The sequence below is a fragment of the Ailuropoda melanoleuca genome, chromosome 1, assembly GCF_002007445.2.
Source record: "Ailuropoda melanoleuca isolate Jingjing chromosome 1, ASM200744v2, whole genome shotgun sequence".
NCBI classification, from domain to species: domain Eukaryota; kingdom Metazoa; phylum Chordata; class Mammalia; order Carnivora; family Ursidae; genus Ailuropoda; species Ailuropoda melanoleuca.
In genome coordinates this window covers 66682882-66709122 of record NC_048218.1, presented here as the reverse complement: position 1 = coordinate 66709122, position 26241 = coordinate 66682882, and the positions used below count along the sequence as shown (strand labels likewise).

The following is a 26241-nucleotide window of genomic DNA, read 5'->3' as shown; positions in this document are numbered from 1 at the left end:
GCGCCGATCCCTACATGGGGTTCGATCCCAGGACCCTGGGATCATGAACCAAGCCGAAGGCAGACACTTAACCGACTGAGCCTCCCAGGAACCCCAGAAGAGACATTTCATAGGTAACTTGACCAAGAATCAAAAAGAATGTCTGGTTAAAGATTATTGGGATAGTTGCCAGTTGAGTTCAAGCCTTTAATGTCAAGTTAAAGGTCATTGACCTCCCCCATGACTGACAGCTGGGGGTATAGGAGCCAAATTCCCAAGAATAGGCACTTATCTGATTAAATTCCATTAGAAAACAACAGAGTTCAGCTCCACTGAGGCTTGGTTTAGTTTTCTCTTGTCCTAGTGTAATGTGGGGTGCTTCCCCACCCCCGTAAGTCTGAAGGGACTTTTCTTCAACTCACCCAAGGATGGGTCCTGGCATGGTGTCTTCTGAAAGTCAGACAAGTTTGTACTACCTTCAGATTCTTGACAAACTACATACTGTCTTTACTCTTTCTTCTAAAATATTGTTTTTGAAATCAGCTTATTTAAGACCTAAGTGAATTTACTTTTTTAAGATTTTATTTATTTATCTGAGAGAGAGAGAGAGCATTGGGGGTGATATGCAGAGGGACAAACAGACTCCCTATTGAACAGGGGACTGACACAGGGTTTGATCCATTCAGACACTCCATGACCTAAATGAATTTACTTTTATTTATTTTTTAAGATTTTATTTATTTGTGTGAGAGAGAGAGAGCACATGAGCAGGGGGGAGGGGCAGAGGGAAAGGGAGAAGCAGACTCCCTGCTCCCCAGTGTGGGACTTGATCCCAGGACCCTGGGATCATGACGAGCCAAAGGCAGATGCTTAATGGACTGAGCCACCCAGGCACCAAGATGAATTTACTTTTAAATTAAACTTTACATCATCACCTCAAATAAAAACCTAGTTTCCTTTACCATAAATATTAAGTCACCATAAAATAAATACAATAAAAATAAAGGGTTAGTGGGTTCTAGGTGGATATCTCTGCCAAAGGCTCTGTGCCTGGGGCTGCTCCATCTTCCTTGTCAAGGGAAATACGCAAGTTTTCGGAGCACAGCTAGATATACCGGCAGTAAATGTGATTTTCTCCCGGTGTAATCAGAATGACTGAAACACGTTTGAAAAGGCAATTACTTTCCCCCTCCAAGTGAATCAGTGTTTTCTAATGGTGACCACAGACCACCTAAAATCATCCTGTGTGCCACAGTTGGACTGGCTGTCACACCTGAGCACATGTCGGAGTTACCTGGAGTCTTGTTAAAACACAGATGGCTGATGCACCAAGTCTGGGCTGAGACTAGAAATGTACATTTCTAGAATGTTCCCAAGTGATGGGGCTGCTGCTGGTCTGGGGAACACTTTGGGAGCCACCGCTCTCATCGAGTCATCTCTCATTTTAGGAGTCAGTGGACTGGGGAAGCTGACAGGTGTGAACCAGAAACCACTGCAACCCCCAAACAGGTGCTCACATACTTCCTTCTGTTGGTGGCAGTTTTTCCCTCAAAGAGCAACAGGCGCGGGCACAGCGCTAGCAGCCCTAAGAGCCATGTTATAACCTCCAGAACCGCTCCCTCCTCTCTGAGGAAACCTGAATGACAGTCTGAGGGGAGAGGGAGCTCCTGCACCTGCGCACCTATGTGGAACCGCCCCCTCGCACCATTCAGCGAGTGGGTGACAGGTCAAGCTACTTCCTGGGGAAAACCCCTCCATAGAACTTCTCCAAGAGCTTAATTCCAGAAGATAGATAATGGAGTGGTGATGTCAGAGAGGCAGACCCGGGCCTGATCCCACAGGGAACATGAATTTTATTCCAAATACAACAACAGGAAATTGTGCGAGCATTGAAGCAAGAGAAGGCAAGGAGGCTTCTTGGTGGTCCCAGCTCAAGGAGTTGCTCTCCCCACCTGACCACAGCCCCTCAGTTCATTTCTTCCACGACCATCCTCACAATGTGAGCTTACTTGGTCTCTTTGTTGATTTGGTTGTCTGTTGCCCACCTTCCATGAGAGCATTCTTGCTTTGTTCACTCCTCTGTCCCCAGCAGAGCAGTTGGCATGGAGCGGGTGCTTGGTAAATATTTATGGAATAAAGGAAAGAACGGGCAAATGCCATTCAGTTTGCTCGAGGTGCAGGGGCCAGGGAATGCAAAGTAAATGAGATACAGTCCTGGGTCTTCAGGTTCACAGTGTATTTGGATAACTTATTTTCCAAAAGTTGGTTGTCATAATCAAATGATTTATAAAAGAGAAAATAAAATTCGTAAAACAATGTAAGGAAAGTCCTCTTCACTCATTTCAAAGACATGCTACTAGCAAAACAAAATGAAATAACATTTTACATCTTTAAAAATGCTTGCAGGGGAGCCTGGGTGGCACAGCGGTTAAGCGTCTGCCTTCGGCTCAGGGCGTGATCCCGGCGTTATGGGATCGAGCCCCACATCAGGCTCCTCCGCTATGAGCCTGCTTCTTCCTCTCCCACTCCCCCTGTTTGTGTTCCCTCTCTCGCTGGCTGTCTCTATCTCTGTCGAATAAATAAATAAAATCTTAAAAAAAATAAAATAAAATAAAATAAAAAATAAAAATAAAAATGCTTGCATGGATAATACCCAGTTCTGGTGAGGGTGCAGATAATTTCATAAGCTTATAAAGGCTATATTCCCTTCAGAAGGAAATTCAGCAACAGAATTAAGAGCTATAAACAATATTTTTTGGGGGGTGCCTGGGTGGCTCAGTGGCTAAGCAACTGTCTTGGGCTCAGGTCATGATCCTGGAGTCCTGGGATGGAGCCCCAACTCAGGCTTCCCACTTAGTGGGGAGTCTCCTTCTCTCTCTGCCGCTCCCTCCTCTCATGCTCTCTCTCTCTCTCTCGAATAAATAAATAAAATCTTATAAAAATGGGTTTTTTGACTTAGAAATAACGTAAAAAATGACCCTCTGCCTGAGAAATTCACTTCTGGGACTTTATCCTAAGGAAATAATTTCAAATGAATGGAGAATTATATGTATAAACTATTAATACATCAACATGGATGAATCTCAGTTATGCTGAGTGAAAGAAGCCAGACCAAAAAATAAAAATTCCCAAACCCAGCACATCTATATGGTTCCATTTATAGAAAATTCTAGAAAATGCAAACTATAGTGACAGAAAGCAGATGAGTGGTTACCTCAGACTAGGGGTGTGGGGATGGATGGGCACAAAACGTTTGGGAATTATGAGACTGTTTGTTATCTTGATTATGATCATAGTTTCATAGGTATATGCCCATATCACAACTTTATGTGCAGTTTACATAAATTATACCTTAATAAAGCTGTAAAAGAAAGGAAAAAGAAAGGACTGATATACACAGTAACATGGATAAATTTTGAAATCATCGTACTAAGGGGGAGATTCAGACATAGAATAGTACATACTGTATGACTCCATTTATAGGCAATTCTAGAAAAAGCAAACTAATCTCTAGTGACAAAAAGCAGGTCAGTCATTACCTGGGGCTGGGGGTGGAGGGAGGAATGGGCTGCAAAGGGGCAAGAGGAAATTTTTGGGTGTGATAGGAATGTTCTGTATCATGATTATAATGGTGGGTTCACATGGATATACATCTATCAAAGTAATTGAATTTTACACTTTAAATGGAGCCGTTTATTTAGGTAAATCAGACCTAACTCAATAAAGCAAATTTAAAAAGAAAAAAGAAAAGATGAAAGAGGCTTTGATTTAACTTCTGGTGCCAAGAATCCTTCAAGCTGAGAATAATAGCACGGGGAGTCTTTGTTTGGGAAAAATATTTAAATGGGCCTCTTGGCTATGTAAGAGCAAACCCGAAATCCTATTCCTGAGCCAAGACTTTTGGGACAGCAAGGAAGTAACCTTCTGTGTAATAACATAAAAAAATTTGTCTTCACTAAGATCAGAGGTAAAACTCTGGCTAATATTCACAAGGAATCACTGGATTCACCCCTCTGGCTGGGGCTAGACCCTGAGGGACCTGGGGTTCTGAGCTGTAGAGAGGGAGGCCTGAGTTACGCCCCCACTCTGAGTGATGGGGCTGGTTCCTGAAATGGGGTGAGAAGTCAGGGGCTTGGGGACAAGAGGTGAGTAGAGGAGCTGGGAGCAGGTGGCTAGGCCAGCGAACAACCAGGAGTGAAGACATGTAGTCATCTGTTCTAAGTTTTTCCTTTTTCTGCACTCCATTTCCCACTGTCCCAGCTGTCACCCACAAGCCTTCCGTAAATTTAGGCTAAATCCTACAGTTCGATATTAACTGTTTTTGAGGGCATGAATGGGGGGCTGTGTCCAGGTAAAGTGCCATGTGGAGAGCCACGGAGGCCTGGAGACAGGATTACAAACTTGCTCGAAGCGAGCATCAGGGAGGCCGCCCCAAAGCTAGGCCACAGTGTGGGGAAACCATGGTAGAGCTCCTCAGGGATTCTTGGAACTATAGCGGTAGGAAACTGCATCTCCCCACTCCAGGGGCAGGGAGTGGAGCACAGACGCTCTCATTGGGTGTTCAAAAGAGCAGTGCCCCGCTAAGAGGTGGTCGCCCAGGGACAGTTGAGATATAAAGAGATTAACTACTCCCGCACCCCCAGCCCACACAACCTCCCAAGGACGTTTAGGCTATTTTGGGTTATTTGGGACTGTAATAATTTGGCTAGAATATTTTGAACAGAAAAATACTCTCTAAGGCCAGACCCACTTCTTTTATCTCAAAGCTCAGAAGAGACCTATGGTAAAGGACCAAACCCCAACAAGTAATTGCCTCTGGCTGACGTCAGTTAATGACTGGACTTTGTACCCAAAAAGCGAGTTTAAAAGGAAAGACAGTTGAGGGGAAGTCATTTCCTCCTTGGATTGCCCAGCAAGAACATCTAAAATGAAAGCCCTTGCTCACCTCACTCTTCTCAGCCTCCTTTTTGTAACCTCAGGTAAGAAACATTTTACAATTTTTTAAAAATGATTGTTATTTTTACATTTTTTAAAAAAGATTTTAAGATTTTATTTACTTACTTATTTCAGAGAGCGTGCGCAGGCACAAGAAGGGAGGAGGGGCAGAGGGAGAGGGGAGCAGGGAGCCTGATGCGGGATCCCAGGACACCGGGATCATAACCTGAGCCGAAGGTGACGCTTAACCGACTGAGTCACCCAGGCGCCCAACATTTTACAATTTTTAAATCCTTTAATTACGTTTGCTGTCATGGAGATAGAACCAGCAGCATGCTCAAGGTACCCGTTCCATGGCCCAGCAGGCTATTTTCTGACTTTGCTCAAGGACATAGGGCATTTCAGTCTGTGGTGAAGGAAGACAGAGCAGAAGTCAAGGGGCCTCTGGACTATGGGGTGTGGGGTTCAGCAAGTCAGAGATTTGCCCTCCAGAGTTCCTCAGGCCAGACAAGAACAAATCAGTACGTTCCCAGGGCCTGGTGCCTGATAGCCTTTCCTTTGGCCCCTAAAGGGCCTGGTTTAATCTCTAGTTCTAGCATCAAGAGTCTTTTGCCCCCTTCCACATGGAAATTAAGGCTTACCTCTGGGCAAATCCCTAAACCCCTCTGGGTGGTGGTGCGCCCTTCTATCAAATGCAGATGCTCGTATCAATTTCACAGTTACTATCTGGCATAGGGTAAGTCCTTGTGAGAAGAAAAGAGAAGCAGAAATAGGTCAAGATGACCAGATGGTGAGCTGTTTCCTTGCTCCTGGAAGAGCAATTGTTTATCTCTTCAACCTTTATTGATTGTTTGAGCCAGGCCCTGTTGAAGGTGAAGAGCCAGATTATACCAGCCAGGGGCTCACAGACCCAGGGGCCATCAGCAGGGTGTTTTTTTTGTGTTTTGGGTGTTTTGTTTTTTTTTTTTAATCCGAGGGTTCAGGAATTGCTTTCTCACTAAAGCTTTTTTTCCCTCTCACTAAAGCATTTAATAAATTTTTTTTAACTGGTTGTCAATGTCAGTTTTTTGAGACAGTAAAGGGTTCTAGGATACTAATCACTGGACTGCTAAGAGTTTACTACTCCGTGTGTCCAAGGGTTCCTAAGAGTTGAAAAAAGGCAACTCTGATGATCACCATAGCCCTTAGGGCAAAGATCATCTCTATTCATCTTACTCTTTAAAAAATTATGTCTAAAATTATTAATGGGTAAACGTCACTAGAAAAATTTTTGGAGGAAGTTTAACACACACTTTGTATTCTTATTTCATCATTCTTTTAAACACACCCCCTTTCCAATCCTCCCTAAAATGCTGCATAAATGGGAAATGAGGACAGTTGCCTCAAACTGTAAAGACAAAGGGAGGTGACTTTCAGGTCGTAACAGCGCCCCCTGCTGGCGCTTTCGGTTGTCCTCCCAGAGGACTACTCGGAGTATTACACCCAGATTTATAGTTCTACAACTGCAGGCAGAAAAGATGTTACTTCTTGGTACTCATCTGCATACATATTAATTTTTTGTAATAGATTTCAATAACATTTTTCCAGTTTTGTATGTTTAATTTTTAATTTTATTTATTGTGGGGTTTTGTGTGTGTGTTTGAAGTAGTCCTGTATTTTCATGTTTGTTTTTTTTAAGATTTTATTTATTTATTTGTCAGAGTGGGAGGGGGAGAGAGCACAAGCAGGGGGAGCGGCAGGCAGAGGGAGAAGCGGGCTTCCTGCCGAGCAAGGAGCCTGATGCGGGGCTCGATCCCAGGACCCTGGGATCATGACCTGAGCTGAAGGCAGATCCTTAACCAACTGAGCCACGCAGGCATCCCATATATTTTCATTTTTAACGTAGTCAATTATATTTGTTTTTCAGAAAAGGATGATTGAGTACTAATCAGTATTAAATAATAGCAACTGCCATTATATATTGAATGTTCTGTCTTCTGAAACTTGGTATCTCTGTTTCCCCAGCCGCCCAGTCAGACTCACCTACCTCGCCTTCAAGCAGTAGTCTTCCCACAAATAGTGCAGCTACTACCACCGTACCAGGTCCACCTAACTCTAACAGCACATCACCAAGCCCACGTAACTCTAACAGCACCTCACCAAGTCCAGCTAACTCTAACAGCACCTCACCAAGTCCACAACTCTAACAGCACCTCACCAAGCCCACCTAACTCTAACAGCACCTCACCAAGCCCACCTAACTCTAACAGCACCTCACCAGGTCCACCTACTTCTACCACCATCGCACCACCTTCATCTGCTCCTACAGTTCCTGTGTCAAGTGCAGTTCCAGACTCCAATGCCACGACTACAGAAGCTAAATCAACCACAACTGGAAGAACATCACCTGTAGCGACCACTAACACCACCTCACCTGGAAGTGGTAACTCAAGCTCAGCCGCTCCTTCTCCAACAACACAAACGAACAATAATGGATCGATCACCACCCCAAACATACAAAATAATTCCTCAGAGGTTGTTACTCCAGTGACTTCTGGCAATGTCACTTCACCCACGATTAGCACGCCAAAACCTGGTCCCACAGGTAAGAGCGATTCCTTCCCTCAAAGACTGCTTGCTTGTGGGGTCAGGGCATTGTGGAAGATGGTAGGTAAGTGTGTTCTGCTGGTGGAGGGAAGTGGGTATAAAGACACCTAAGGTTTCCTCGACTATGAACCCCTGGAATTAAAAACTCTTGAGCCACAAAGGCTAGTAGTGATGGCAGGGACCCTAAAAGATAACCCATGGTTTCATTCTGTTCTCCTTTCCTTCCCACCTGTGCCACTTCAAGCTAGAGGTGGAACATTTTTGTGAATGTGGACATCATGCAAGCTACGTCTCCGGCTTCCTTCTCCCTGGGGAATTTTTAGAAATTGTTTCAGCTTCTCTGAGAAGGCCAGGTCCAAACAAGCACTCCCTCACCAGCCCCACTGGTCTAGCTCCCCGATCTACCTAAGGAAGGAGTCAGTTCTACCCTGACTCCTTAACAGTGTTGTGAAGAATGTGACATCACGATGGTAGCCGATCAGTTTGGAGTTTGAGTTAATTCATGGAATTTGAGCCTGAGGAATAAAGAGCCAAACAGGAGCAGTGCTCGAAACAGGCCTAGACATGATTGGGGCCATTGTCCAAAGGACAGATGTTTCGGGAATACTAAGAGATGGCAATTGACCTCAAGCCAAAACTATTGAAACCACTTGCTCATTTCCCAAAGTTTGGTCTAGAATAGGGGTCAGCCAACTTTATTAGCAAAGACAAACTAGTAAATATTTTAGGTTTTGTGGGCCACAATACAGTTACTGTTGCGACTACTCCCCTCTGCCATTTTCACATGGAAGCAGTCATGGTCAGTATACAGGAAGGAGCCTGGCGATAGACCAGTAAAACGCTATTTACAAAAACTGAAGACTAGCCAGATTTGGCTCATGAGTCATAGTTTGCCAAACCCTGGTCTAAAATAATCCTCTGATCTAGCCTTGAAATATCTAGATAAACCCTGTCTTTCTCAGGGAAACTGAGGCCCAGCAAGGGCTGCAACTTGCCCAAGGTCAAAGAGAAAGCTGATGGCCCCCTACACTGACTTCTTTGGGTTTCCCCAGTGTTTCTGACAGTTGTAAGAGATGAATGATTAAGCAGGTGGAGCCAGAGCCTGGGTAGAAGACCTGGTTCCCAGGCTGCCTTCATGTTTGAAGGGCCCACTCTGAAGGCGAGGCCACCTGGGGCACAGCGGCACAACCAGCTCTACTGGCGTCAGGAAAGAGAGCTTTTCTAAGCCATTCCTGCTTCCCCAGTCATTCTTTGAGTAAGGCAGCCACCTTATGTTCTGGCCTGAGCACTAGCTTACTGTGGGGAGGGGCAAATCACTTCTCTCTTGGCTTCAGCCTCCCCAGCCAGCCGTAATAAGGTGTGATGGACTAATGAGCCACCGAAGTCCCTTCCAGCTGTACCATCTTGTGCCCTTACTCCTGGCGCACACACAACCAGTGGACAGGTCTGCCCTTCATTGCTGGAGAGAAAGCATACCAGGAGTTACTTGTCTGGTATATCCTGAGTGGAGTTGACTCAGTTTCTTCCCTGGGATTTTCCAAACCATCCTTGCTTCCTTACAGCTGAGGCTTTTTAAAAACCCCTTTCATTTTACTTAAAATATTAACTCATGCCTTTATGAGATACTGAGCAATGCTTGCTTTCATCCCAGGAAGGCTTTTTTTTTTTTTAACTCTTTAAAAAAATTTTTTTAATAGACTTTATTTTTTAGAGCAGTTTTAGATGCACAACAAAATTGAGAGGAAGGTACAGAGATCTCCCGTATATTTCCTGCCTCCACAAGGGATAGCCTCCCTCATTATCAATATCCCTCACCAGAGGGTATGTTTGAGACAACTGACGAATGTTCCCTGACACAGCACCGTCACCCAAGGTGCACAGGCTACGCCAGGGCTCCCTGTTGCTGCTGCATAGTCTATGGGTTTGGACAAATGAGGAATGACGTGTATCCATCATACAGTATCAGAATACTTACACTACCCTACCAATTGACTGTGCTCTGCTTACTCATCCCCTACCCCCTCCCCAACCCCTGGCAACCAATGATCTTTTTACTATTGCCATGGTTTTGTCTTTTCCAGAATGTCATGTAGTTGGACTCACATGTTAGTCTTTCCAGGTTGGCTCCTCTCACTCAGTACTATGCATTTAAGATTCTTCCATGTCTTTTCATGGCTTGATGGCTCATTTCTTTTTAACTCTGAATAATATTCCATGGCCTGAATGTACCATGGTTTTATCCATTCACCTACTAAAGAACATCTTGGTTGCTTCCAAGTTTTGGCAGTTACAAATAAAGCTGCTGTAAATATTCCTACGCAGGTTTTTGAGTGGACATGTTTTCAGCTCCCTTGGGTAAATACCAGGGAGTGAGCTTGCTGGTAAGAGTGTGTGTAGTTTTGTAAGAAACGGCCAGACTGTCTTCCAAGGTGGCTGTACCATGTTGCTTTCCCACTAGTATGAGCGTTCCTGTTAGTCCAGATCCTCATCAGCACTATTTTATTTTCTATTTTTTAATAAAAGTACATTAGACCCACAGTTATGGAAGGAAAGAAGCTTAAACAGGGCAAGAGTATATGCAGCAAGCACTAAATCTCCCTCCTAGCCTAAACCCCTAGGATCCAGACCCCTGTTCCCTTCTCGTATCTTTCTGCAGAGGAAAGTGTGCAAATACAAGCATACCTATCTGTACGCTTGTACATAGTCTCCTCTTTTTCACAAAAGAGGATGCTTGACATACTGTATCTTATATATAGCTTTTTAAAAAATCAACAATTTCTACTTATAGGTTCATAAGAACATTAACACCTCTTGCTCAGTCATTTGGTCTTTTCTAAAGTCAAAGCTCAGAATCATTTCATTTGTTGGAGAGGGAGAAAGTGGCCAGACAAGACAACCATTTTCCTCTGACCTAACTCCGCTCCCTGTTCCTTCCACTTCTCCAGAGAGAGGAAAAGATGCTGCACCTGCCCAGTCTGAGAGCACCAGCCAGTGGTGTAGAAACCATTGCAATAGTTCTCACCATCCATTCAAGTCATCCACTCAGAAAGCCAGGGGGTGGAGTATGCCCTCATCACTTCCTCTGAGAATTTTCACTGAGTTAATCTGCAGGGTCCCCTTACCATCCCTTTCCTTTCTTCATGTGCCTGTATGCCTCGTATGCTAACCCAAATAGAATACCTCATTTCTTTTGGGGGCTTCCTACCTGTCCCTCCCTATAAGACAATTACTCATACTTCCCTAGAAAATAGGTGCTCTCTTTCAAATGGAACAAGGAAGCCCTACCTAGTGTGGGAGGCCCAGACATTAGGATTCTGGAGGATCCCTGAGATCCAAAGATGCTAAAGATGGAATTCAGAGACTGCTGTCTCTCTGAGCAGACTCTTGCCCACCAACCTCTGCCTTTACTGTTGACAAGCACCTGGCTCCAGAATTTCCGCAGAAGACTCCCTGGAGGCATACGCTCTTCCAAGGGTGGTGTGGAATAACACAACCAAGGAATAGAATGTGCCCAGGAGGGAGGCATGATGGTTTTAAAGTCTGTTTCTGGGTGGAACCTGTTGTCATTCTGTGGATTTTTTTATCTCTTTTTCCTCTCTCTCAGTTCCCAGCAACCCTTGCCAAGGAGCTCCCTGTAAAGATGGTTCTTCATGTGTTAGCCTGAATAATACCTATTTTTGCCTGTGTTCATTTGGATATTACTATAACTCTTCCACATGCAAAAAAGGTGAGTTACAAGGGATGAACCCTGCAGAGCTGCCTTTCAGACCTAAAGTGGATTAGAAAATGCAAAATAATTAAGAGAGCCTCCAGAGTAGTAGACATAGAGGATAATTTATAGGCAGCAAAGGCTCCATTATGACAATGTAAACTACACATGAAAAAAAAAGAGCTGGGAGAAACACACCAAAACAAAAATGGTTGTGTTGGGGTGGGTGAGATTTGGGGTCACATTTTTCATCTTCCCAGACTTCTGTAATATCATCATATAATGTTTAGAATTTTTAAGAATAACCTATATTTTAAACAAAATGGAAATTAACCCTCTTTACAGTAAATGTTAATAAAAAGATTCTGCTTAAATTTCAGGAAAGTTATTCCCTGGAAGTATTATAGTAAAAGTATCAGAAGCATCTGGTTTGGGAGATGAAAATTCTTTGGTCTATCAAAAATTACATATTGAAATTACTGATTTTGTAAGTATTTTCCAACCTCTCTTCCTATATAAGTGTTCTTCATTCAAACACTTTCTTGCAGCATGTGGGACTGGTGTTCAGGTCGCACACACTGGCACAGCTATCCCAGTCACTGAAACAGTAAGGCAGCCTTACTGGTTGGTAAATTGCAGCTGTCCTGAGCCCGCTGGTGGTTGGTTACCCAGGCTGCTCCTCTGGGACCCTTGGGCCTCCCCATGATCCTGCACCTAGATGGGTAACACCCAGCATGGCAGAGGGCCTTTAGAAGCTTGCTCCAGCCATGCCATACCCATTGATACAGACGCTATTAGAATTTTTTTTTTTTTTAAGTTGCCATGCTCAGCATGGAACCCAACTTGGGGCTTGAACTCATGACCCTGAGATCAAGACCTGAGTTGAAATCAAGAGTCGGACGTTTAACCAACTGAACCACCCAGGTGTCCCTATAATATTTTTAAATGGACACATAAATATAATGATGTTTTAAAATAAAATTATTCTCATAATTGAAGAGAAAAAATTGAAGATTTTTTTCCTTTGTACAATCAAATTTGCATACATTTTTTTTACTACTCTGGCTTTTTTTTATGTTTGGTATAGGAAATCTATTTTAATTAATATCTGGTACTTTTTTGCACTGTTGAAAATGTCAAAATGAACAATAGCTTCATTTCATTGATGGTTGTGAGTGAATGTGTCAACATGAAAAGGAGTGGAAATCTCCATTCTGGAACCACAGATGTTAGATATGAAAGAGCTTATAGAGGACATCCAGCCAATGTTTCTGAAAGTAGTTTTAAAGGGAAAAAACAGTAGCCTGTAAATATGTCTTAGAACCCTAAGTGGAGAAACTCTTTTAAAATCTAAGGAAGACATTGAAGACCGTATCTTTCAATTCAGACTTACTTCATTACAAAAGAGTTTTGCTAGCAGAATTGGTAGAACATAAAATATCATTGTCCGAATGATTTACAGATAGCACAGAGAGAGCTAGTGCTCATGACCAAACAGCCCGTGCCTGGCGCTGCTACGATGAAGACCATGGCTTTAGTAGCCCGGCCTTGGCCCCTTGTCATACCACCTGAGCACGACAGGCAGCTGGCCATGACTTACCCTCTTACCCTGGACCTACATTCCAATTCGTCCACTTGGATGATATTTGGTACATTGAGGATAGCAACATCACCGTGTTCCTGTTTCCAGGGAACCCCTCTGTTGTCTGGTGGCTTTACTGAGCAGGGTCCACTACATCCCCCAAGCTTGCTTTGGGTCGGTGTGTCCAAAAGACCCCTCCTGCCACCGAGTATGCCCTTCAGATACCAATTTTAAGACTTGATCTCAGTCAGGTCTTGATGATTTCAGAGGAACCAGGGAGGGGATAGAGCATTCTTCTAATTTCCAGGAAGCTTTTCTTCTGAAGGCGATAACAGAACTCTTCTGCAACTCCCTAGAGACAGGAAAAGAGAGACCATTGACTTTCTTCAGGGTCCTCCTAGCAGACTTTGTAGCCCCGGGGCAGTCCCCGCTCAGGCCCTGTGACTTCTCACAGGGCCCATTGTCTACCCAGCTGGATCCAAATGGACAGTGTGCAGGGGGATTTGGAGTTTCCCTGTTGCGTTATGTGCCTGGCATTTTATGTGTAATACTTCGAATTCTCAAAATAGCCCTATAGGGAAGATGGTACCACAGTGCTATTTTGCTGATGAGGCTAGCAAGGATCAGGAAGGTTAAGTGACTGCAGGTCACCCAGCTGAGGAGCGAGGAGGTGGGGATTTGAACCCAGACCTGCCTGACCACAAAGGCGCTTCTCGAACTCCTCACCTGCTGGCTGTGTTGTTTGGATGGCTCCTGCCTTCTTGTCCAGACTTACAGCTCTTCAGTTTGAGTATTGTCTATCCCAACAGCCTCAAAGGGTGACCTGAAAGATAAAAAAAAAAAAAAAAAAAAAAAAGGAGACACTTTCTCCTATGCCAGTTGCTAATTTTGTAATATCTTTTCTTTGGGAAGAAGAAAATTAAATGGATAGTGGTCAGTAGGCAAAAGAGAGGGACCTTGGAGGTCATCCAGTGAACTTGTTCCTAAGTAACTCCCAGGCCTCTGATGGTTTACAGAAATACCAGCTATTCCTAGCATTTAAAAGAATTAAAAGGCGTATAGATGTATTCTGGATATAAGGCTACCCAGATGAATTAGGGCATCAAATTTATTTGAATTTGACTAGAATAAAAGAGAAATAACATCTTTCTAAAATGACATTGGTTGCCATGATCTTTTTTTTTATTTTTTTTTTAAGAAAAATTTTTTTTAAAGATTTTTTTATTTATTCGACAGAGATAGAGACAGCCAGGGAGAGAGGGAACACAAGCAGGGGGAGTGGGAGAGGAAGAAGCAGGCTCTCAGCGGAGGAGCCTGATGTGGGGCTTGATCCCGTAACGCCGGGATCACGACCTGAGCCGAAGGCAGACACTTAACCGCTGTGCCACTCAGGCGCCCCTGCCATGATCTTTTAAAGCATTGGGTCACCATGAGGAGAAAAATAATAAAAAGTCATGGATTACAAAAAGGTTGCATCAACTCTGTTCAGTGCTCATATAGTAAAATACTGAGGCTGGGGCCCACAGAGGGGAAGACATGTCCAAGATCATGTCTCTCACATTTAATTCATTCGGTCATCAGTCAGCCAGTGTTTGTGGAACATTTCCTGGGGATTGCCCTGGGCTGAGTGCTGGGGGGTGGGGGTGGGGGAGGTTGTGTCATCAGAAAGAGAAAACAAACCCCGTTCTTCGCATTAATGAACTTACATCCTCATTGGGACCCTCACCCCTGCTCCACCTCACCCCTGCCAGAGGTTCCAGGTTTATTTCTTGCCCCTTGTCTGCGAGTCTCTAAAGTTGTCTGCTCTAGTAAGACGTACCCATGCTGGAGCCCCCTCCAGCTCCCAAAGCCATGTATCATACAGTCCATCTCATTTGATAATCGTCATAGCCCTGTGTGGTAGGAATTACTGTTATCTCCAGGTTTCCAAGGACAAAGGTGAAGTTCACAACAACTGTGCAAATTTGTGACACGGAGAAATTTGACTTGAGGTACTCCTCCAAGTTCAGCCTGCTCCCTTCGAGCCACGCTGCTTCTGAACATTCGTGTGTAGGCTCCTTCCTCCTCTCCGGCCTGGCACCACTTCCTAAAATGCTTTAAGGCTGGTCTTCTTTATGAAGCCCTCCCTGGATCTCGGCAGCCGGAAGAGGGTGTCTTTGAATTTGTGTGGTAGATTGTGGTGCCCTATGGTGCTCACCTCTCCCCACTTCCACGGTGTAGTCCCCTGACTCATCACAGGGCAGGACCCGCCTGTCTCTGCCATCTCTGTTTCTGGCACGAAGCCTTGGCAAGGTGGGCAATTAAATGAGTCTTTCCTGGGAAAATTGATGAGTGCACAAAGCATGCTTATAGAGAAATCTAACAAACACGCAAACCAAATATGCAAAACTTCACGGGGACTTGGAAAACACAAACTGAATAAACTTGTCACCTTATTTTTAAAAGTATGATGATTGTTTCGGGTGCCTTAGGTCTTTTTCCTGGATAACTCCGACATATCAGAATCGTATTATTTTAGAACAATTATCAAAAGGTGTTAGAGCCCATGTAAGGGACAGATTGCTGTGATGAGCTGTGTATACTTTTACAAATGAGGTGAAATGTGTTTGTGTGAAAACTTAGACATAGTATCACATTTACCCTCTCTTTGCGGTGGTTATTAAGTCTGTTCTCCTCCTCCACAGTTTAAGAACACGTTTGACAATTCTGATTACGGACAGACTGTAATTGAGGAAGTAAGGTAAGTTTGGGATGGGCCGATGGGATACTTGGAGGCAGGTATATGTTTGCCTGACTTCCAGTCTTGAGTTATCTGAGGCCCTCCAGTGGCAAGTCACAAGAAGCGGTGGTCGGTCTGAGCGCTGCAGAGGGCTGTGCTTCCGATGTCGCATGGGCCCTGGCCTGAATGGGCAGGCTGCAGCTTGGGGCAGCAAGATGCTGTCTGCGATTGGCTCCTTAACAACTTGGACACAAGGCCCAGGGTATCACCCGGACCAGTTTGTTTGGTTTCATTCCTTGGCTAAATCCACACCTGGTCAACCCTAGAATGTGCACGGAGGGGTCAGGGAAGAGAGTGAATGGCTCACAGACATCTCTTCTGTCACGGCAAGGGGGGAAACGAGGGAGACAAGAATACCTTAATCACATACCTGGCTACTGAAGGGCCAGCAGTGAGTTCTTTCTGCAGGAACAAGCAATTATTGGGCATATCAACACGCAGTGACCAGTGTTGGATGCTAGTTAGGGACCCAAAGAGGCAGGGGAGTCTCAAGAAATTAGTGATTCCATCTTGGCCTTTCCTGAAGCATATTAATACACATGCACTGCGGGCCAGGGAAAGAATGTTGTAAGGTGAATGGAGCTATACAGAAAAAGCAGCCCTAATATACCAGCTCAGCAAGAGACCTACTCTCACTTTTCTACAGAAAGTAACAAGTTACTGTTTCAGATGTTATCTATTCTACTTCTGGTTAGCTCCAGGCTTCTGGCTCCTAAAACGGATTGTCCACAACTTTTCTTAGTATCCTCCAACAGGACATGGTTTAGCTAGAGATGGCCTCTGAGCACACGTCAAAGAGAACTAGATCTCTGGGCCTATAAATCGCCATCTTACTGCACCCTCAGGCCCCCTTATTTGGGCCCCAGGTGCGGATATAGGGCAGTGGGTCAGGACTAGAGCTGGGAGACTGGGAAATCTGGGAGGTCTTAGGACTGGTCTGTGGACCCTTTGGTTCAGTTCATCAGGCAATGGATTCATTTCATTTTCAGCACCTCTCCTTCAGCAAGATCAGAAATGCGTGCTGGCGACAATGGTGTTGTGGTAGAGGTCTTAAACATCTTCATAGAAACTACAAAAGAAAATGAGAACACTGTGTCTGAAACAATTAGAAAAGCAATTGAAAACAGCACGGCTGGCATTACGGGATATACTAGTAAGCATTCAATACTTATTCTTCTAAGTTTCCTTGAAGACCTATCTTTTTGTAAACATTTCCATCCTCTGTGAGAAGAGGGCAAGAAAAGCAGGAGACTTGAATCCACAGATGGGCCCAGTTCCAGTTAACCAGTCATTCCTCCTTCTCCCCCTCCCTTCTTGGTTCTACTCCTTTCCAGCCACCCCCCCCCCCCAAGTCATCACACTGACCATTTTGCTCCTCTCTTTGGAAGGTAGGAAGGTAGGAAGAAGGGAGAAACAAGAAGGCTTTATACCAAGCTGTAGCTTCCAAATGATCCCAGAAAGCCTTCCTTGCCCTGTTTCCCCTTAGCCTGACCTGCCAGCCCTCAGCGCAGCTGGAACAACTCACTTTTGCTGTGTTACAAATCACCCCCAAGCTTAGTAGCCTGAAACACAACTATTTCTTTATTGCAATGCCAGAATTCCCCTCCCTGTTGTCTTGCTGACTATTTTTGAATTGTCTGTGCCTCTCAGATCAAAGTCTGTGTGATTATTATGGTTGTGAAAAGGAAAATGAGCAAGACGACTGTAACAGCGGTTCGCTGTGTAAATGCAAGCAGGGAATGGAAAGACCTAACCCCCAGATCCCTGTGTGTGTTGGTGAGTGTTTCACTTTCTTGTAAATGTTCTTCACAACGCCTACTTTTTCTCTTTTTGCATTTGCAAAATACAGGCTTTACTGCTCATGTTTCCATGTACATTCCTGAGTCTGAGGGGTGTAGATTTGGGCTTTAGACACAAGGACCTGGCGAGGAAGCCCATGGGCGTCTTCACAGGGAGCGTGTCATGTGCGCAGCCAGGGAGCACCTCACTTTACCCAGAAAAAGCAATATTAGAAAATTGTGTTCTGTGACATATCACTTTGGGGGTGAAGGGGTTGTTTCTGAAAATAACTCAGAAATTTTCTTTTCAAGCTTCTGCTCAAAAGTGTTCTGACACCTGCAACGCAGACCACAATAAGCAGTGCTTAGTGAACGAGGACGGCACGAACGCTGAATGTGTGTGTCTGTCAGGCTACAAGGAAGATGCTCATGGGATCTGTCGAGAGTAAGAGAAATCACTCCTTTTTCATCTTACCACAACGGGAGCTAGACACAAAGGAGGGAACTTACAGACATGGGTCTAGGGTCAGGATGTTGGACTGCTGCCATACACTGGTAGGTTTAAGAGCATGTGCTCATCGTGTCATCGTCATCAGCATTGATAGTCCTTAAACATTCTCTGTGCTGGGAACCGTGCAAGGAATACGTGTCACACAGCTAACATAGTCAGGAACAAATTCGTTCCCCATTTGCAAGGGAGCAAAGCGAAGCTCAGAGAAGGTAAATAACAAGCCCCAGCTCACAGGGCAGAATTAAGTGGCAGAGCCATGTGGCCTTGCAGCCGAGGGGGCCTCACCATGCTCCGTGCCTCTGGGCTTCAGCTTAGTTTGAGCTGAATCTTCCTGAAGCTCAGAGGATGGAGGGTTCAGTCTGTAGGAAATAGGACTGCTTGGAATTGTGTCCCCTCTTCAGCCTTCCAGAGCTCCATAGAAGGTGTTCACTTGGAAGAATGGGAGCATAAGGAAGAAAAGAGGAAGAGAAGGGGGGAGGCAGGTAGAATGAAAGGAAGATAGAAAGGAAGACATGGCAGTTGGGTGGGAACTCGGATGTGCTCCCCACAGAGACTCCGTACCACGGTTTCCATTATTATATTTTAGGTGTGCATTTGGCTACAGCGGAGTCAACTGTGAAGACCGTGAGTATAAAAGTTTTGCTTTGTTAATAAGCTTCTGAGAAATACGGGATACGCTGAATACAGGACTCTAATGTTTTCGGCTCCCTTCATAAAGACTGAGAAAATCTGCCTGTGGTTTATGTTCTGGGTTATGCCATCCCATGCCTGCCTTTAGGTCATGGGTAGCAGCACCCCAGTTACAGAAAATAACAGAACCCAGCCCAAGAAGTGGGCTTTGGACTTGGCCAGGCCAGAGGAGGGCATCCTAACATTCTATTTATTTTCTGTTACTAGCAAGGATAAAAGACCAGTATATTCCCAAAATGTTTGTGATCGTGGGAGAGCAGAACTAAAAACCATTTAAATACTCAAGTCCTTTTGTCCCAGAGCTATTTACTAGCTTGTCATTTGTTGTTGCAAGTTCAGTTGGTTCGTTCTCTCCCACACCCCACCCCCACTGGATTGAAACAATACTAACTTTATATTTTTAATTATATTTTAAATTTTATATAATGAATTAAAGACTGATGATCTGACATGAAGGAAGCATTACTGTTGGCCTCTCAGCGAGCCACAAAGTTAGTGATGAAAAATGCTCTCGGTTTCTGCTGTATTTTGTTGCAAGGCTGGATTTGCTAAGTCTTTTCCTTCTGGGCTTTCACACCTACAAAATGAGAGGTTTGGACTCAATGACCTTTGAGGTCTTTTCCAGACACGGTCTACGCCCCCATAAATCCAGGGTGGTGGTGGCATATATAGCATATATGGCAGTCATGAAGCAGAAAGAGTGTTCTAGAACAGCCCTATCCAATAGAAATGTAATGGAGCTTCGTATTTAATTTCAAATTCTTAAATTCTAAGTACATTTCTTAAAGAGAAATAAGTGAACTTGATTTTAACATTTCACTTCATATATCAAAAATATTTTTCAACATATCATCAGTATGAGAGTTATTCATGAGAAATTTTAGTTTTTTTCTTTCATACTGTGTGTTTGAAATCTGCCGTGGGCGCTGTAAGCTCAGGCCACCTCATAGCCACACTGGCCGTGCTTGATAGTGCCAGCCAGAGCAGATGGAGAGGAGTACAATGGGCAGCCACCAGCTCTCCCCTCACTGATTGTATCAAGCCATTGTGAGTGACAGATTTAACTCCAGCCTAGTTCCCCCTGCGTATCAGCAAGGTCAGAGTGGGCAGGCAGAGGTTAGGAAGGGATGTGCCCCTCCGTTGAGATCTCATCTCCCACAGAGCCCAGGAAGGCCCTGCTCCCGACCCGCCCACAGTGGCCGCCTCTGTGTTTATGGGTTTAACTGACAAGCAAGCCTCTTCCAATTGGGTTCTAAAGACGCAGTTGTGGGGGTGGCACTAAAGGAGACGAGAGAACCACCACCTGATTGCCTTCACAGCCAGGAACTGCTCAGAATGCATGTACCTGTGCAGTAGACAACGGGGGCTACTTGTGGGAGGCTGTGCCTACTCTTTGCTTTTCCTTTTCAGAATTCCAGCTGATCCTCACTATCGTGTGCAGCATTGGCGGTGCCCTCATTCTCTGCCTGGTGATAGCATTGATCGCCTTAGCAAGGTACGGAGTGGACGCGTCCCTGTCCCTAGGGCACAGCAACGCCAGCATCAGGCTTGGGGTTCTAAACCTACCCAGCCTTGCCTGGGGCAAGAGAAGGGGGAGAGAAGGCGAGACCTCTCTTAATACTGTTGGCTTTTTCCCTTACCTTCGTTTGCTTTGGTTTATATAAGCCATACGTGATTACTGAAGAAAACAGAAAAATGTGTAAAGGAGTACAATTTAAAAATCACTCACTACCCTGAGGCAACTAACATTTTGGCATATATCTTTCCAGATTTTTAAAAAATTTTTTAAAAATTTTATTCATTTGAAAGAGAGAAAGCACAAGTAGGGGGAGAGGCAGAGGGAGAGGGAGAAGCAGACTGTCTGCTGAGCAGGAAGCCCTACATGGGGCTCGGTCCCAGGACCCTGGGATAATGACCCGAGCCGAAGGCAGATGCCTAACCGTCTGAGCCACCCAGGTGCCCCTATTTTTTTCTTTTTAAATGATATAGACATAATTTTCTTTGTGTGGGGTTTTTGTTTTTTGTTTGTTTTTGGGTTTTGGTGGGGTTGGTTTTTTTGTTGTTGTTTTTTTAGAGAGCACATGTGGGGTGTGGGAGGGGGGACAGAGAATCCCAGGAGCATACAGCCCCATTTGGGGCTTGATTTCATGACCCTGAGATCATGACCTAAGCCAAAACCAAGAGTCAGACACTTAACCAACTAAGCCACTCAGGTGCCCCATCCTTTGTGTTAAAAAAAATATATTGTTAAGGTTTATTTTTGCTTAATGTTATAATGTGACATAACAGCCATTTTCTGATGTCACTGAAGCTCTCTGTTAGCAGTTTTCAACCCCATTGATGCTGTCTAGTATCATTTGTCAAGGCCCTAGGCCCAGGACCCTGCGGTCGCGGGCCTAACATCAGCTTCAGCTGAGCTCCGTGTCTTTTTCTCTCCGCAAAGCCATTTCACAGCTTGGTGCCTTAAGTGCTCTTCCTAAGAACTTGAGTGGAGTCCTTTCATTTATTCAACAAATATTTAGATAAAGTTCAGGGAAAGAGAACACTATTATCATTTTAAGTGATAAAAATAAGCTACTTGTTTGTAACATTTCGCTCATATCTTCTATTTTGGCAAAATAGGTATTTTTGCACTGTAACGTGAGAGGACAAATCAGTTTTGTTTCTTCTTCTTCTTCTTCTTTTCTTTTTTTACTATTCCAGTTTGATATTAAATCTTCCCAAAAGCCTTTATTATAAGGATGCAAAGCTGAGAACCGGAAATGTGACCTTCCCTTTTCTAGGAAGATGGCCAGAACATTCTGTTCTGGAGGAAGGCTGTCTCCTCCTTTCTTAGGAGGATTACCTGTCTTCAGTCTCCAGCATCTTCAGGGGCCACGTGTGGAACCTTGTGACCCCAGGACAGCTATGTTTCTCAGCTCCTCCTTCCTGCTGCAGAGCTAGGTCTGCTCTTGGTTCAGCCTCAGTTTCATGATTCTTGCGAACACATCAAGAATTATAATTGCTTGCCCATTTCAAAGGGAATGAAGCCCCTCCTCTCCTCCTCTTCTCCTCTCCTCCTTCCCTTAGTTAGATAGGAGTGCTCTCAAAAGGCAGGAACTTCATTGTAGGCTGGGCTGGGCTGGCGACTGGGGTCACAGGGTGAGTGGGTCTTCCCTTACGACATTTCCGGTGGACGGTGGTCATCTTGGGAGTGCCCTGTGGGCATCACAGATGCAGCCAGTCCAGTCCACATGCCAGAGGTCCTGGGTGCTGTAGGGGCAGGTCTGTGGGCCAGAAGGCAGGAAGGGTCGCGGTCAGAGTTCATCGGGGGCAGGTACCTCCCTCGCCTCCAAGTGCTTCCACTGGTCCTTGAATGCTTCCACTTGAGGTCCTTGAGGGGCTACAGCAGACCCTGGGAAACACCTTGTTCTCCTTGTAAGACCTCTCTATTCCTTGAACTTGTTTTATTGACTGAGGTGCTTCTATAGACATTGACTTTGCTTGAATGAAAAATTGTATCACTGATCATCTTTTCTCTCTGACTTCTATGGTTGTTTCCATATATAACTCAAAAGCACACTTAAGAATAGTAACATGAGCAATCCTTGCATGAGACCAACGGGACTGGATGGCATTGTTGGATCGGTGTTAGTGTTCCGGTGTTGATGGTTGCGGAGGGCTTGTGAGGAGACTGTCCGAAAACCTAGGGAGTGGACACTGAGTGAAGTATTATGGGTAGTGAGGCATCAGGTCTAAGAACTTCCCCTTCATGGTGCAGAAATGGTAACAATTGGGGAATCTGGGTGAGCGACGCATGGAAGCTTTGTGTAATTTTTGGTTTGTACCTTATATGTAAATTTGAAGTTATTTCAAAATTTGAAAATATTTTTTGAAAAAGAACACTAACATTTGCTTCAAGGAACTTTCTGCCATTATCAGATCCTAATTCTTGTTACCATTTATAGCTCAAAGAACAAAAACAAGAATATTGAAGAACAGAACTTGATTGAGAACGACTTTCAAAATCTGAGACTGCGGCAGACGACAGGCTTTAGCAATTTTGGAGCAGAAGGAAGTATCTTCCCTAAAGTCAGGGCAAATGTCTCCAGTCAGCCACAGAATCCCTATGCAAACCAGAGAAGCATGCCCCACCCTGACTACTAGGTGAGTCTGTGGGCTGGGGTGGGAGTGGAATGCCCAGGGCGGAGCAGGGACCAGGCCATTTATCTTCAAGTCCTGGCTGCAGGCTTTTTTGTTTTTTGTTTTTTTGTTTTCCGATCAAAAGAGAAAGATAGAGGATGCCCCCTCCCGTTGTGTTTTTGTGTTTGTTTTTTGCTCCCTCCTATTGTTAAATGGCCACCACTTGGTCCCTAGCGCTGACCATCTATGTGACTTTAGACACATCACTTAATTTCCCTGGCCTTCTATTTCCTCAGCTATAAAAAAGAGAAACAATTTAGATGCCCTTAAGGTCCCTTTGCATTATAAACTTCCACAGATATGACTCTGGTCATTGTGATGACAATTCCCAGGCGGTTGGAGGACCTAGGACTGAGGTCAGGCCTGGGAAGAAGTGGTGGATGTAAACATGGTTCTGTCCGATCCTTCTAGCCTGCCCATAGCAAGGCAAATCTTTCCTTTCCTCCCCCCAGCCCTCAAGGCATAACCCAATCCATTTCTACGGAGGTAAGGCAAGTTAGGCTGGTGCTATTTTATTTCCCTTGGGAGGACTTTCAAGGAGCATAGCTTGTATTCATTAGATTTGTATTGGATAATTGTGATGGCATTGCTTAGTGGGGTCTGAATGAATCTTTAAGAAGCAACTTTGATGGGGACGGGAGCCAAGGGGACTGAGCTAGAAGGAAGGAAAGCGATGAGGGAAGAGAAAAAGAGCCAGAGAAGAGAGAGGTTAAAAGAACAGCAAGGAGAGAAGGGACTTCCTAAAGAAGGAAGAACAGGGAAGGAAGGGAAAAGGGGGAGGGGTGGGAGGGAAGCCTAACCAGAAGAGTTGAAAAATAAAGTGGATGAAGGAGGCGAAGAATGCAGGAGGTTGGCAGAGGGGGCTGAGGGTGGGGCAGAGGCTCTGCGTTCTCTGTGCAGTTTCACTTCTGCAGACTGCCCCAGGCGACACTGCCCGCTGAGGGTCTTAACGCACTGTGACCATTCTGGGAAGCCCTGGCTTATTTCTGTTTTGAAATCCCACGATTTATTTTGCACATAAAGTTTCCTTTAGTCATAGAAGTCTAATGTTTCATGTGTGTACAAGGGGTTGACTCGCGCAAGAAGTGCCATGTTGGGTCAGACACATGGTCTAGTCAGCAACAGCCCAGAATGGGCTTCTGTGGGAGTGCCTGCTGGCCCCACCCAAGATGAACCTTAACCAGCAGCCTCATTACAATCCTCCTCTCCTCCTCATGGGGGGAGCTTTACATCAAGCATAATCTCTAAAGAGAACCCCTTAGAGGTAGCAGCAGCATGGGATTTAGAGCCCAGGTGTGAAGCCTTGCTCCTTCTGTTACTCATATTAGCTGGTGATCTTTGACAAGTCATTTGACTTCTCTGGGTTTGTTTTCTCATTTGTGAAATAGACAAAATGAAGCCTGTCTCATAGGATAAAAATCAGATAAGCTAATATGGACAGAGAACCTAGAACAGTGACTGTTCTAATTTTAAAAATAGTGTTCAAATAATACTACTTAATGTTAATAATTTGTTTAATTTTTCTTATATGTTTCTGTTGCAATACTACTTTTCTAAGAGTTTTTGTTTTTTGTTTTTTTGTCATGTTTTTTGTTTTGTTTTTTGCCTCTCTCTTTCTCTCTTTTCACCTAGAATGGTAAAAAATTGGGGACCATCCATGGCCCTCAACCCAATGTCTGAGTTTTTCTATTGAGTGTGTAAAAGACTAATGGAGAAGTGAGCCGCCGGGAAGATCTGGCCTTGGCTACTCCTCTGGCACCCAGCACCCAGCCTCTCTGGATGGAAGTTGTGACTGCTTGGCAATGAATGCAGCTCGTACCTATGAAATTAAATGCACATAGATGCTGTTAGCATTTGTAAGACAGTTGATTCTGACCAATCAGTACAATGGTTAGGTTTTTGGTGGTTTTTTTTTTTTTTTCCCTGGTGGGGCAGCAATAACCATTTCCAATCTAGAGGAAAGTCCCCCAGGATTGTTGACTCCTGGGAGAATATTGCTTTGAGTTGATAGCCTACAGATCTGTGATCTGATTCTGAGAGACTCTTACGCTTCAGCTATGGAGGTCCCAGGGCATGGGAAGAAATAACCATCTTTTAAGGTTCTCAGGCTTATTCTCTGATAAGTCAAAATAGGATGCTGCTTCAGTCCCTCCAGTGTAGGCATTTCATTACCCTCGGCCTGGCGGGAGCTCACACCAAGGAGACAGAAAAAACACATGTCTCTCAGCTTTTGGGGGAGAAGTGACTGGGAATGCAGGATCTTTTTGATGTTAATTAGAAGGCCCAGACTAGAACTGCCCGCCATGGAGTACATTCTAGAGTTTTTGAAATGCCAGTAGGTGATAGAGGCGGGGAGGAAAAAAAGCAAAAAATCCCACAAAACCATAACCAGGAATGGGAGGAACAGGCAGAAGGAAGCTGGGCTGGAAGGATGAGTGGGTGGGGGCGACGCACGCTGGAGCCACCTCTGTCCTCAGATCCCCTCCTCAATGAGTGAACAGACGTTTCCTCCAATGCGTGTTCTACCCACGACTTGGAGCCTAAGGAAGTGTGATGACAACACCCCAGGAGCAAGAGCCGGAAGACACTTGGAAATGGCGGATTCTGTTTGGCTGATGGTGAAAGAGGGAGATTGAGGTCTGGCTCCGGATGCCCAGCCTCGGGACGCAGATTCCAGAGGTCCTTCATGGAGGCGGCGGCCTTCCCTGTGGCCACCAGCATGCACAGCCACATCCAGCGTGCGCTTTCTTTAATGTTAATAGTGTCCTTGTTTATGTCTAATGTCTGGTCCCCTTGCGAGTTATTTTTATTTGTTGTTATTATTATTTGTTCTTGACTATTAACTGTTAAGAGGTAATAAATAAAGTGTCTTTGGTAGGTGGTGTCCTTCCTTGTGTTTGGGCCCTTTGGTGATGCACATAGCAGCGAGTCCCTTTTTTTTTTTTTTAAAGAGATTTATTTATTTTTAAAGAGGTGGGGAGGTGCAGAGGGAGAGGAGGAGAGAGAAGCTGAAGCAGACTCCTCACTCAGTATGGAGCCAACATGGGGCTCGATCTCACCACCCTGGGTTCATGACCTGAGCTGAAATCAAGAGTCAGACGCTCAACCAAACGATCCACCCCGGTACCCCTAGTGTCACTTTGAATAGCAAACAAGACCCATGGAAAACCGGGTTGATATTTGCAGTCCTCATTAGGGGCTGTTAGATCACCCAAGGTGATTTTTTAATCGTGTAGTAAGACGTTTTTGGCTGCTTCCCATACACATCTTCCTTCTCTCCCATTATGAAGCAGCCAAGCATTTTGGGTGGGACTAATACGACCCCCAGCTCCAAGGGCAGGTCTTGGTTGGCCCAAGCCAATCAGCAGGACCCCATTCCCCCCGCCAGTGATAGAGTTAGTGAGCACATGGCATCCACACCTAAACTTTAGGAGGAAGCTTGGAGAAAGAATGTTCTCTTCAAAAAGTGGAGTTAAGGACTGGCACTGCTTCAGTTTTGCTGAGCTGACA

General features: G+C 44.8%; 1 protein-coding gene across 1 annotated transcript in view; it reads left to right on the top strand.

Annotated features, from left to right (window-relative positions):
• The window catches only part of MUC13 (mucin 13, cell surface associated), a 53390-nt gene extending 27788 nt beyond the window's left edge, over positions 1-25602 (top strand). Inside the window, exons 4-14 of the mRNA XM_034670772.1 lie at positions 6919-7498; positions 11105-11227; positions 11590-11696; positions 15476-15531; positions 16560-16723; positions 17221-17346; positions 17661-17793; positions 18446-18483; positions 19960-20044; positions 22497-22695; positions 24364-25602. Coding sequence (XP_034526663.1) covers positions 6919-7498; positions 11105-11227; positions 11590-11696; positions 15476-15531; positions 16560-16723; positions 17221-17346; positions 17661-17793; positions 18446-18483; positions 19960-20044; positions 22497-22695 — 1611 coding nt within the window. The 3' untranslated portion in view covers positions 24364-25602. The remainder of the gene's footprint in view (positions 1-6918; positions 7499-11104; positions 11228-11589; positions 11697-15475; positions 15532-16559; positions 16724-17220; positions 17347-17660; positions 17794-18445; positions 18484-19959; positions 20045-22496; positions 22696-24363) is intronic.
• The last annotated feature ends 639 nt before the right edge of the window (positions 25603-26241 follow it).